General features: G+C 36.8%; 1 protein-coding gene and 1 pseudogene across 1 annotated transcript in view; both read left to right on the forward strand.

Annotated features, from left to right (window-relative positions):
* The first annotated feature begins 919 nt into the window (after positions 1-919).
* On the forward strand, positions 920-975 carry LOC138392737 (U6 spliceosomal RNA; annotated as a pseudogene).
* Positions 976-2998: 2023 nt separating this feature from the next.
* ATAD5 (ATPase family AAA domain containing 5) overlaps positions 2999-13381 on the forward strand; it is a 42460-nt gene continuing 32077 nt past the window's right edge. Inside the window, exons 1-4 of the mRNA XM_069482269.1 lie at positions 2999-3064; positions 6165-8086; positions 8967-9075; positions 11826-11990. Of these exons, the coding sequence (XP_069338370.1) occupies positions 2999-3064; positions 6165-8086; positions 8967-9075; positions 11826-11990 (2262 nt within the window). The remainder of the gene's footprint in view (positions 3065-6164; positions 8087-8966; positions 9076-11825; positions 11991-13381) is intronic.

Below are 13381 nucleotides of genomic sequence, written 5' to 3' on the forward strand. Positions count from 1 at the left end.
TTGGATGCATTGTTTTAACGTTAGAGCACAAGTTGCTAAAGAGTCAATTGTCTTGTCCATCGTAGAGAGGAAGATGGTCTGGAGGTGGCAATGATAGATGCCAGCTGGCCATCAGGCAGGGTTTTACAGAGTCATAATCTCCACAGCAGCACATCGGTCTAGAACTGACTTTTCAAGTGTTCCCAGATATAAGCAGATTCAGGAGTATATTTTTTGGCCCCCTCTTTTGGCCCCCTCGCTAGACTACGAGCACTTGGGTCTTTGGAGCCTTCTAAAAGGTCTGCCGCCACTGGGAGGCTCATTTACGAGCGAGGTAACACAATGGATTTAAGGGCCAGAGCTCTGACGTCAGATCTGGGTTCAAATCCTGTGGCTTCGAACAGTTGATTTCCTCACTCTGTCCCGCAGTTTCCTCCTCTGAGCAATGGAGATACTATTTTTTTCTTTTCTTTTTTTTTGTTATTTTTTTGTCAGTTTCTTAAAATTTGTTTTGTCTTTTAAACTTTTTTAATTTATTATTTATTTCAAGTTATTACATTGCTGCAGAGACACTAATAAAACTCACAAGAAACAAACAAAGCAACTTGCCAATTTATTTATTTACAGTGAGAATATAACTGTCGCCTGGGTGCAGTGACTCCCTTATATAATCCCAGCACTTTGGGAGGCTGATGCTGGAACATTGCTTGAGGCCAGAAGTTTGAGACAAGCCTGGGCAACATAGTGAAACCCCATCTCTACAAAAAAATTTAAAAATTAGCAAGGTGTGGTGGTGCCTGTTAGTCCTAGCTACTCAGGAGACTGAGGCAAGAGGATCACTTGAAGCCAGGAGTTCAAAGCTGCAGTGAGTGTCACTGCTTTCCAGCCTGGGTGACAGAGTGTGACTTTGTCTCAAAAATAAATAAAGAATATAATTGTTGTGCTTGCTTCGGCAGCACATATACTAAAATTGGAACGATACAGAGAAGATTAGCAAAAAAAAGATTAAAAAAATATAATTGTTGAAAAAAATCACAACAGGTGGAAAATCAAGTTGTAAATAGAGTTACTTGGAAAACATGGATTTAGTTCAGAATACTTTGGTCATGTCTTTACAAAAAATAGAAAAATTAGCTGGGCGTGATGGCATGTGCCTGTAGTCCCAGCTACTTGGGAGGCTGAGGTTGGAGGACTGGTTGAGCCCAGGAGTTTGAGGCTGCAGTGAGCTATGATCATGCCACTGCACACCAGTCTGGGCAACAGAGTGAGACCCTGTCTCTTAAAAAATTTAAAATAAAATAAAAGAGATAAATATCAAGAGCTCCTAAATAAGAGACAATAAAATACTAACTACAAATCTAAAAATAAACTCAGTGCAAATCCTTAAAAAAAATCAATGTACTCTAAATACTTTGTAATTCAGAAGAATAAACAGCACTGGAGACGTACCCTATAAGCCAGCAATTCTACTTCTAGATGTGTACCCTAGGGAAACATTACAGGTGTCCAAGAAGACAAGAACACGACTGTTCATTGACTCATTGTTCAAATAACAGAAAATTGGAGACAACCTAAATGTTCATCAAAAAGGAAATATATGGATAAAATGTAATACATTATTGCATAGAATGCTTAGGAAAGAAAGGGAATGAATGCAATCTACATGTATCATGGATGAGTCTTGAAAACAATGTTGAGTGAAAAAAGCAAAATTTTTTGCTGAGTGATATTTATGGTATTACTATTTATGTAAATAAAAACAAAAGTAAAGATTTTTCTATGGATACATATGTGTATGTAAAAGTATTTTAAAAGGCTGCAATGCCACCTACCAAATAGATAATAGTGGCTGCCGCTGGGAAGAAAAGGAAGAGGCCGAGTTTGGGCTGGAAGTCAAAGGAGACTTTTAGTTTTCCTTGTAATTTTCCCATCTCTCATCTCCGTCCTTCTCACATTTCCCCCCCCCCCCCACCTTGGACAACGTTCTTACGGTATGTGAGTTATAAAAAAAACCCAAACCAAAACAGCAAAACAGTATATAGTTAGAATAAGACTGAAAACAGTGCATTCTTCCCTTCCTGAAAAACCTTATCCAGGATTAAGTTTGAAAGGAAAAGTATTTACCACTAATTTCACTGGATAAATTTGTACTCCCTATGTTACGACAATAACAAATACTATAAAGATGGGCACAATTATGTCAATCTTTAAAATCAGTTTGCATAACATGACTCTTGGACACTGTGCAGTTGAAAGAATATCAAAGTCGAAATTTCGGACCCCGAAGGGAGTATCTCAAAATAGGACGCTCGCCAAAACATTAACCTCTTATTCTAGGTGGTAGCAATGTGATCAATTATTTCCTTTTCTGTATTTTTAAAATATCCACTTTCAAAAAGGGGCTAGCCTAGGTCTTCAAGAGTCTAAGTTGCAACTCTGCTATCAACTGAGCAGGTGACCTAGTCAAATTGCATCCTCAACGGTGAAACTGGACAAAAGTTCAAATCTCCAATTTCTCGGCTGCCTTTATGATAAATTCCACCGCTTCCCACACTTTCGCCCAGGGAAGAGTCTTGGCCCTCTCGGCTCACCGTCCGCTCAGCCTCCAGAAGCAGCCGTAAACTCCGCCCCCTGCGCTCTGGACGGCGCGAAAACCCAATTGACAAGAACTCCCTCCGAAGCCCTTCGGTCCGATCTGCTTTCCGCTTGCTGTCCCCACCTGGGCCCCAGTCTCCAGCTATCATCCTGGAGTGCCCGCCTTGGCGGCACCCTGCACACAGGGGCCGCGCCCCAGGCGCCTCGCTGCCCGCGCTTTCTCACCGCCTCTTTCCGCCTTCGGCTTCGCTGAGCTGGGCCCAGCCTCTGCGCCGGCTCCGTGCCGGTGAGCGCGGGGAATCCGAGACGGACTCGGCAGCCCAGCAAGTCGCTCCTACCGGAGCGGGCCGCCTCCATGGCTTCCAAGAAGGCCGGCCCGGACCGCGTAAGGTCCTAGGAGCCGGGATTCCGGGAAGCAGGGAGCATGGTGGGGGTCTTAGCCATGGCGGCTGCAGCTGCACCCCCTCCCGTGAAGGATTACGAGATTGAGGTGAGGTCGAGTATCTGTCGAGTTCTTTTCTCTGTGTGTTGGGGGCCTGGAGTGTGTGGAAGGTGCTCCCGATTTTGCCTCTATGAGGGGAAACGAGGGACATTGTGTGAAACAGTTGCCAAAGTGTGTCGTTTCTTAGAGTCGTGATAAGTCCTGACAAGCCCTGGGATTGTGAGATAAATCGGAATTTAAGTTACCATGGCCAGTTCCCAGATCCCGATATGTTGGTGGACCATGATGTTTTGGACTTTTGACGTGTCACGAAGTCAAGTTCTGGGTTCATAATATGGAATCATAGAACTTTAGCGTTGAACAAAATCTTTAAGTTCAACCAGTTCATACATTTACCTGTTCTAACAATGCCACTTAGAGTGTCACTATAGGAATCAAACAAGCTACTTAGTACAGAAATCTGTTTCTTATGGCTCCAGAGCTTAATATACAGCGGTTAGGAGTCCCAGCGTGGTGTGCAGATGTTCTCCTGTGTTTATCAGGTTTCAGTGCAATGCACTAAGCAATCATTGTAATAATGAGATTCCAATACCATGAAGTAGTGCGCTAGCATGTTAAGATAGACTTGCTATATGTTTACACCTTTTCATCTCAGGCTAGCTTTCTAACTGAAGTGTGTATCTTGGCATCCTTGACTTGAGCTAAGATGTATCTTCATTTAACTGTGACTCTTAGTTTTTTTACGATGGAGTGACTTTTGTCTACTTGATAGTAGTTGTTACGTTGATACGCGTTTGAGCTTGTCTCAGGTGTGAAGGAGAATTTCTCTGGTACTTGATTTACACAGTTCTTGATTTTTGTATGGTCAGTCTTTTGGTGACAGTTTCTGCTTTTGGTACCCTGCTTGGAGAGCCTATTTCATAATGATGCTGTTTAGTATGGTAAGGGTAAGGGCCTTATACACATTATTTTGGTTAGTATCAACACTGTGATGAGATATTATTATCTGTGTTGTACAGGTGAAAGGAGATTAAAAAGTAATTCAAAGAAAGTTAAATTAAAAATTTTTAAAAAGTGGCCAGGTGTGGTGGCTCACACCTGGAATCCTAGCACCCTGGGAGCCCAAGGCAGGAAGATTCCTTGGAGTCAGGAGTTCAAGTCCAGCCTGAGCAAGAGTAAGACCCCAGTCTCTACCAAAAAATTAGCCAGGCTTGGTGGCCCGTGCCTGTAGTTTCAGCTACTCAGGAGGCTGAAGCAGGAGGATCGTTTGAGCCCAGAGGTTTGAGGTTGCAGTCCCCTGTGATGACGCCACCGCACTCTACCCAGGGCAAGAGAGCAAGATTCTGTCTCAAAAAAAAAAAAAGAAAGAAAGAAAAGAAAAATTTTTTTTTAAAAAGTTAAAAATAATTTGCTTAAGGTTCCACACCAGTAGATGTCAGAGCTAGCACGTAAACTTAGATCTGCCTGACTCCAACCTATTGTATACTGCCTGTGATACCATCTCAGAGTTATAAATAATAACTCATTAGCATTTTTCTAATACATTTATGATTTCATTTTAACATATACAATTTTAACCTGTCTATAATTTATTTTGCCTCATATTTATCCAAATGGTTAGAAATTTGTCCCAGTAGCATTTATTAACTGCTTTTTTGCCCACTAACTTGAATACTATTTTACCATATCTAAGTTTTTAAATATATACTTATGTCTGTTTTTGGTTTTCTATCTTAAAAATTTTTATTTATTTATTTATTATTTGAAACAGGGTTTCTCTCTGCTGCCCAGGCTAGAATGCTGTGGTGTCCATCATAGCTCATTACAACCTCAAACTCGTGGGCCCAAGCGATCCTCCTACCTCAGCCTCCCCAGTAACTGGGACTACAGGCGCATACCACCAAGGCCAGCTAATTTTTATACTTCTTTTTATAGAGATGGGATCTTGCTTTGGTGCTCAGGCTGGTCTTGAACTCCTGGCCTCAAGTGATCCTCTAGCCTTGGCCTCCAAAGTGCTAGGATTACAGGCATGAGCCACTGTGTTTGGCCTGTTTTATGTTTTCTAGTTCATTCCATTGAGCTGCTTGCTTATTCCTGTGTCAGTGCTATGCTTTTTTTCTTTTCTTTTTTATTTTTATTTTCCTCCCTCCCCTGCAATACTATGCTTTTAATCATGATAGCTTTATAATATGTTTTAATTTTCTGGAAATATAAATCCTCCATTCATTACTTATCTTTGAAGAAATGTCCTTGTTATTCTGGCAAGTTTATTCTAACAAATGAACTGAGAGAAGTTAAAATTAAAGAAAAGACTGATGGGACTTTTTTATTTTTTATTTTATTTATTTATTTTTTGATGTGACTTTTTATAACCAATAAGTTGATACTGTTTTCTATTATGTAAGTTACTTTGTTTATTTTTACTCCCCCTTATTTAAAGTCAATGTAGATTACTAATTTATGACCAACAAAAATATAATTATGCTTAGCATTATAATCATCTTGATACTGTGAGAGTAATAGCTAATGCAGGAGAGAGGTTGTAACTTTTAGGAGCAAACTAAAACCACTGAATTTGTAGTAGATGTTCTTGTGATCTTTCACCATAATTTCTACTTTGTTGGTATATTTTGGGATGTTGGGCTTGTTCACTAAGTGTCTGTTTCTTAGAAATAGAATAATGTGTGTATTTTTAACTAAAAAAGTAAAAAGGGAATGGAATTAATATTTGTAAGGTTCCTACCATGTGTCAGACTTAATGTATTTTTATGTAGGGTGTTTAGTATAGATTCTGTGGGGCGGGTAGTGCTTTTCAAAGGTTATAAACAGAGGCCAAGAGAAATTAATAAATTTTCTTATAAGTATAGTGTCCTTGGTTTTGTTTTAATATAAACTTCTCTTGAAGTATAATCTGTATACAGTAAAGTACACAAACTGTGAGTGTACAGCTTGATATGAAATTGAGATTTGAATATAGATTTAACTTTAAAGTTCATAGCTCATTTTCTTTTGAATAGATCACGTTTTTCACCTAAAGAAGCCTTCCTTTATTTTTATCCAATTACTTAAATTATTAGATCATGTTTAAAATTTATATTTTGTATTATTTTGCTTGAAATAAATGCCTTTTTTTCTTTTAAATTGCTAGCCATGCAAAAAGCGAAGGAAAGATGGTGACAGATCTTCATGCAAAACAATTACAAAATATTTATCACCAGTAGGAAGGACTGGAGACAGAGTTTTTGCTTCACCGAAACCCAGTAATATTCTGGATTATTTTAGAAAGACTTCACCCACAAAGGAGAAGACAAAATCAACGAGAGAGTGCAAGATAAAGTCATCTGCATCATTGTCCATTGACAGTAGCAGAGACTATAAGGCACCTTTGGAAATGTTCTCAAATAAAGAGTTTAAGAAGAAAGGAAAGAAGGTTAATTTATCTCATCAACTAAATAATATTAAAACTGAAAATGAATCTCCAATTGAAATTAATAGTGATGATAGCAAAGAAGATTCTAGTTTAAATAACAGTTTTGTGGAAAGTAGTACTTCTGTTTCACTCTACAAGAAACATGTGGAGGTACTTGCAGAAAGCGTCCAGGATATAAAAAATCACTCAAGTACTATGACCTCCAAGAAAAATTCTAAAAATACAAATCCTCAACAAGGGACCACGAAAAATGATTGCAAAAAGTTGAGAAAAAGGAAGCGCAGAGATGTGATAGATCTATCCGAAAGTTTACCCTTGGCAGAGGAAGTAAATCTGCTTAAAAAAGATGGTGAAGATAGTAAACAAATCATGCCTTTCCTGACTGATGAAATTGAGACTACTACAAATAATGTAAACTCTAGAGATAATGTAACTAAAGTAGCCCAGTTAAATGATAATACAATAACTGTATCATATGAGGAATTTTTAAAAAGTCACAGGGAAAATAAAGTGGAACAGATACCGGACTCAACAATGTCAATTTGTGTACCTTCTGAAACTGTTGAAGAAATAGTCAAAGGTGGTTATATAGGTGATACAGAAAACTGTGAAATTTCCCAGCAGGTACACTTTAAGACAGTTACTGTTCTTGCACAAGTTCACCCTATTCCCCCCAAAAAGATGGGAAAAATACCTCAAATTTTCTTGAAACAAAAGCAACTTGAAATGGAAAATAGTCTATCTGATCCTGAGAATGAACAGACAATTCAGAAAAGAAAATCTAATGTTGTTATACAGGAGGAAGAATTAGAATTGGCAGTGTTGGAAGCCGGAAATTCTGAAGTGGTGAAACCAAAATGCACTCTAGAAGAAAGACAGCAATTTATGAAAGCATTTAGGCAGCCAGCATCAGATGCACTTAAAAATGGAGTTAAAAAGTCTTCTGATAAGCAGAAAGACCTTAATGAAAAATCTCTAAATGAGGAAGGAAGAGATAATAATTCTAAAAAAATCATGGAAAATCCTGGTATTCAAATAGTTTCAAATAATGACAATTCACAATCACATACTGATAAAGGAAGTTTTCCTAAGGCAAAAAGTAAAAAACTAAAGAAAAAGGGTAAGAAAACATTAGATACTGGGGCTATTCCAGGTGAAAACCTAGAGGGAAATACTCAAAAGAAAGAAACAACCTTTTCCTTCAAAGATAAACAAAATCAAAATAGGATAAGAATGAGTTTAAGACAAAAGAAAACAGAAGTTTTCAAAAGCAGCACTTTATTTAACAGTGAAAGTATTGTTTGTGTAGCAAGTGATGACCCTTTAAAGACTTCCCGTTTGTGTAACAATAAATCATCAAGAAAAACCAGCACACCAGTTAAAGATGATAAGGTTATGTGTTCTAAAGCTGAACCTGAAGACAGCTTGGTAATTGTTTCCACGCCCAAGTCAGCCAGAAGGTCTGTAAGAAGTAGAAGCATGCCTACTCCAGTAACCATTAGAGATATTGATTCTGAAGACGCACGAGATAATAGTCCAGTAAAGGCTTCCACTCCAAAAGCAGCCAGCTTATCAGAAAAGCATAGCTTATATACAGCGGAATTAATAACAGTACCCTCTGATTCAGAGAGCCCTATTAGGTAAAGTTTTGTTTTGTTCTAGTATTCTGCATGTATTATTACCTGGGGAGGAAAATACATGAAGTATTGGAGGGTATTATTTTTTTCTAGAAAACATCTGATTTATTAGAAAAAGAACAGTTTGAAAAATGCTTCTTGTTTTCCACATTTAATTTAAAGTCAGGCTTAATTCCAGAAGAGTTCTAGATATATTTTAGATGAGCTAAACTCTTACTCATCACAATTGCTAATTCCTACAGAAATATCCTTGAAATACGAAATCTGTGCATTGAGATTATAAAAAGAGATTAAAAATAATCTGTAATCTCAGCACTTTGGGAGGCCGAGGGAGGAGGATTGCTTGAGGCCAGGAGTTTGAGACCAGCCTGGGCAAGATAGTGAGACACCATCTCTACAAAAAATAAACTAGCTGGGCATGGTGGCATATACTTGTAGTCCTAGCTACTCAGGAGTAGCGATCTGAGGATCGTTTGAGCCCAGGACTTTGAGGCCACAGTGAACTGTGATCAAGCCACTGCAATCCAGCCTGGGTGACAGAGTGAAGCCCCATCTTTAAAAAAAAAAAAAAACATAGAATGTTATTTCTTGAGTAAATTGACCCATGCGCTATGAAGTATATATTGTGCTTACATACTGGTTCTGGCTAATATAAGAATGATCCTAAAGCCTAATTTTCTATAAAGCTCATTATTTCTAAAGGAAATAATAAAATTTGGCTTCCTTTTGAATCAGTGGTTTGAAACTGATGGAGTCATTTTTTTCTTCCTGTTTTAGAACAGTCTAGAAATTGGAGCACTAGTTGGTTTTTATCCGTATTTAATTGAGATTCTTATACATTGTAATCATGAAAATGTTTCTGAATACTTTATCTTTTTTTCAGAATGAAATTCACCAGAATTAGTACTCCCAAAAAGTCTAAGAAAAAATCTAAGAAAAGATCTGAGAAATCTGAAGCAACTGATGGAGATTTTACTTCTCCAACTAGAAAGGTAATTAAAATAGTAGAGAGTCCTAAAAGTGGCATTCTGTTTCCCTAAAAATAAAACAAAAAACTCACACTACTATTGGAAGTAATAAGCTAAAAGAAAATTCATATATTTCACAAATTGGTTAACTATAACCCTGTATTATTTTTCACTATTATTCCATTCCTCTAGTTAGTTTATTAAGATATTTTATTAAGATATCTTATTGTGAGGTGAATGCAATCGATAAGGGCAGAGTATAATTTACCTATAAAAAGCTTTCTTAGTTTACATTCCAATAATTTTCTCTAAGGCTGCCTGTCTTAGTTTGGGCTGCTATAACAAATTATGGGCTGGTGACTTAAACCGCAGAAATTTATTTCTCATAGTTCTGGGGATTAGGAAGTCCAAGATCAAAGGGCTAGTCTATCCAGTGTCTGGTAAGGTTTGCAGATGACCTCACATGGTGGAGAACAGGCTGAGTGAAGGCTCCACCCTCATGACATAATTACTTCCTAAAGGCCCCACCTCCTAATATCATCACATTGGGGGTTAGGATTTCAACGTATGAATTCTGGGGGGACACATTCAGTCTGCCTATAGGTCATGATTGAATTTTTGGTTTATTTCTATAGCTTAGAGACTCATAAGTAAAGTTCTTCAATCTTGCTATTGTTGATGTTTTGGGTGGATAATTCTTTGTTGTGGAGGGCTGTCCTGTGCATTGTAGGATATTTAGCAGCAACCCTGGCCTCTACCCATAAGATGCCAGTAGCACCTCATCTCCTATAGTTGTGACAGAAAATGTCTGCAGACATTAAATATCCCCTGGAGGGGAAAAAACCACCCCTACTTGAAAAATGACAGCTCTAAAGGGAGAGGTATGATATATAAGAATAGTTTAGTTGGTTCTGCAAACTAAGCTGCTTGTCCCCACCATGGGCGAATTGGATTCTCTCCAGGGTGAGTAGGTATAGGTATGTGTGTTTTGAAAAAGCCGTCAAGGTGACACTGATACAATCTTTGGGTGAAAACCACTGCTACAGAAAGTTGGTATCTCTTTTTTTTATTTAACAGCGTCATACTTTTGACTGCTTATCACATTCTAGACACTGTGCTTAGTACTCATATCATTATTGTCATAAAGTAAATATTTAAAAAATTTTTTTCTTAGTGGATATAATAGTGGAAATTCTCATAAAGTAAATATCATTTAACCCTGTTTTATAGATGAACAAACTTGCAGTTAGTTCATGAGATGAGGAAATGTGTTTTTATGTGTGACTCTGGGAAGAATCTTTCCTAGAGTCATACAACTATGAGTAGTTAGAAAGATAGTCCTTAGCCTATTGGAAAGCTGACTGTACCATAGCTAAAGATTAAAAAGTCTCTGAGGTGAACTTTATCCCATATATTTTGTTCTGCCTGATAATAATTCTAGAGGATAACTTCAACTTTAATTTTAGAAATATTGTGCCTTTGTTTGCATCATGTACTGCTTAGAATTGGGATTCAGTAATAAATTTTCCAGCAAGACCAATGTCAAAATTAAATGTATCCAAATTGGGTCCCTTTCGAAATTACTTAAATCGGTTATTTTATCTCATAGTCTGTCAGTGAACCTCTTACCACAGGGCCCTTGTTCTCTGAAGCCTTATCCAGGCTTATGTACTAGATCTAGGAGAAAATCTTAGTAATTTTCTGGGAGAGATTTTTCATGTTTTTAGAGAATGAGGAGTAAACTGGTTTTCCTAAGAGCCCCATGGTCATAACAGTTTAGTGTTTATCCTTCCAAATAATAATTTAATAGTTATATGAGTTACATGTTTATCCTTCCAGACTTTTTTCTGTGCTTAAATAGCTATATTATCTTTTTTTAAAGGGATCATATAATGTAAACTGATTTACATCTTGCTGTGTGTGTTTTTAATTCCAACATAAAATCCTATAGAACTCAGAATATGGAAAGTACATTCTCTGAATTCTAGAAGATAATATTTAAACGCACATGGTCACATTGTGCACCAACGGCAGAGCTAGGCCTGAAGGCCAGACTTTATTCTTACCTAGTGCTCTTTTCCATACCATAATACACTTTTAGCTTTGCTCTGAAAGATTCATCATAAAGTATTCTCAACTCTTAAAGTTATGACATATTTTTTATGTACCTGGTGTATATCATTCTCTGTGTCTCTGTCTCTATGTGTATGTATGTGTGATGTATATATACACACACTAGTACACACAATAATAATGTATACTATATAATTGTACTATACCTGTCTGTTCTTGGTCTTTCTCCTCTATCCTATGTAAGTACCTTGAGGCCTAGGTTCATGTATTATAAATTTTTTCCTTTATAGTATCCAACCCAGAGCCTTGCATTTAGTAGGCTGAGTAACTATTTATATTTGGAAAGTTATTTGCTTGAATTTGAAGACTAACATAAAAAATAGATTGCCAAATCTATACTAAAGATATCCTTCTGGGTGTTTTGTACATGTTTAAATATATTTGGACAATTTCAAGTAAGAAACAAAGGCAAACTAATTATAACCAGACATATTTTAATTTAAAATTCTTGGTAGATTTGAATAACTACTTCTTTGGGGTTTTTTTTAATTTTTAATTCTTCTTTTTTATTTGTGATCAGTAAGACTGCCAGAACTTTGTTGATTATTTAATGTGATTTGCAATTGTATTTTTTCTGTTATTATATATTACTATTAAATATTCATCAGCAATCTAAATTAATATTTCAAATTTTTATCTAGGCAAGCAATGCTTCAAAAAATATATCAAAAGCAAAACAATTGATTGAAAAAGCAAAAGCTTTACACATCAGTAGATCAAAGGCCACTGAAGAAATAGCGGTACCCTTAAGGCGTTCCTCTAGACATCAGATACTTCCTGAAAAGAAGAAATTGTCAGAAATAGAAGTAAGTATTAACAAATATCTATTGGTAGAAAATCTGTCCTATTTTGTTGTTTGGAGTGGGAGAAGGACACCATTATAAAGTTACAAAGTAGCTTTGTGTGATAGCTTTGAAGTAGTAGAAGGAATATCATTTTTATTTCTGCTTCAAAGGCCTTTGGCTGCTTTTGTCTACAGAATACAGTCCAAATTTTTCTCAAGTAACTCAAGATCCTTCATAGGCTGAACTAGCTCTTCCCTCCCCTCAAAACAACTCTTTGCCCTAGTAACACTATTCATTTCTCCCCAAATGGTGCAGCTTTCACTGTTTTCATTTTATTGGCTCAGTTTGAAATATAGCTTCCAAGTACTCTCTTCTACCTGATGAATTCCTACTCAAATTTTAAGATGTTGCTAAATGCCACTACCTCTTCTTTTTTGAAAAATAGCTTTATCAAGATATAACTCCCATACTATACAATTCACCATTCAAAGTGTGGCTTTTAGTATATTCACAGAGTTGCGTGTCCATCACCACAATCAATTTTAGAACATTTTCATTACCCCAAAAAGAAACCCCATTTCCCTTAGCTGTCACTTCCCAATCCCTCATTCCCTCCTCCCTAGCCAACTACTAATCTGCTTTCTGTCTCTATAGATTTGCCTGTTATGGACATTTCATGTGAATGGTATCATATAACATGTGGTCCTTTGTGTCTGGCTTCTTTTACTTAGGATTTAATTTTAAGATTATCTATGTTGTAAACCTCAGTATTTCATTTCTTTTTATTGCCAGATAATATCCCATTGTATGCCTATACTACATTTATTTGCACATTCATCAGTTAGTGGACATTTGGGTTGTTTCCATTTTTTTGCTATTTTGACTAATCTTATGAACATTCCGCCACCACCTCCTGAAAGCTGTGCTGATGCCTTCAAGACAAATAGTTTCCTTCCCTCTATGTACTTTATTTTTCTTGTTTTTTGGAACTTCAGTCAATGTTGCTCTCACTCCACTGTATTATTGCCATCTATGCATGGACTAGTTCTTCCTCTGTTCTGTAAACCCTAATGTAACATTGGAGGCCAATTCTTGAATTTTATTTGCCTGTGTATTCCCAATTCCTTCTATATTGCTTCACACATGGTAGGTGCTTAATAAATGTAAGCTGACCACAGGAAAATATCAGACTTCATTCTAATACATTTCTAGGATGTATAGTTTTAAAAGGGGTCTAACTAGAATGTTAATAGCTTGGTCATATTGATTCTTTTATTTGGAATATAGTCTATTAGTTGCTTTTTTAAAAAAGAAAGCTCTTGGTTGTAATAAACCCACTCTGATACCATGTAAACTTGTGTGATGTAAGCATAGAGTCCTACCATTCTATCATGTGTTTTCTGTTTCAATCA

Source organism: Eulemur rufifrons, chromosome 9 (genome assembly GCF_041146395.1).
Source record: "Eulemur rufifrons isolate Redbay chromosome 9, OSU_ERuf_1, whole genome shotgun sequence".
Taxonomy (NCBI): domain Eukaryota; kingdom Metazoa; phylum Chordata; class Mammalia; order Primates; family Lemuridae; genus Eulemur; species Eulemur rufifrons.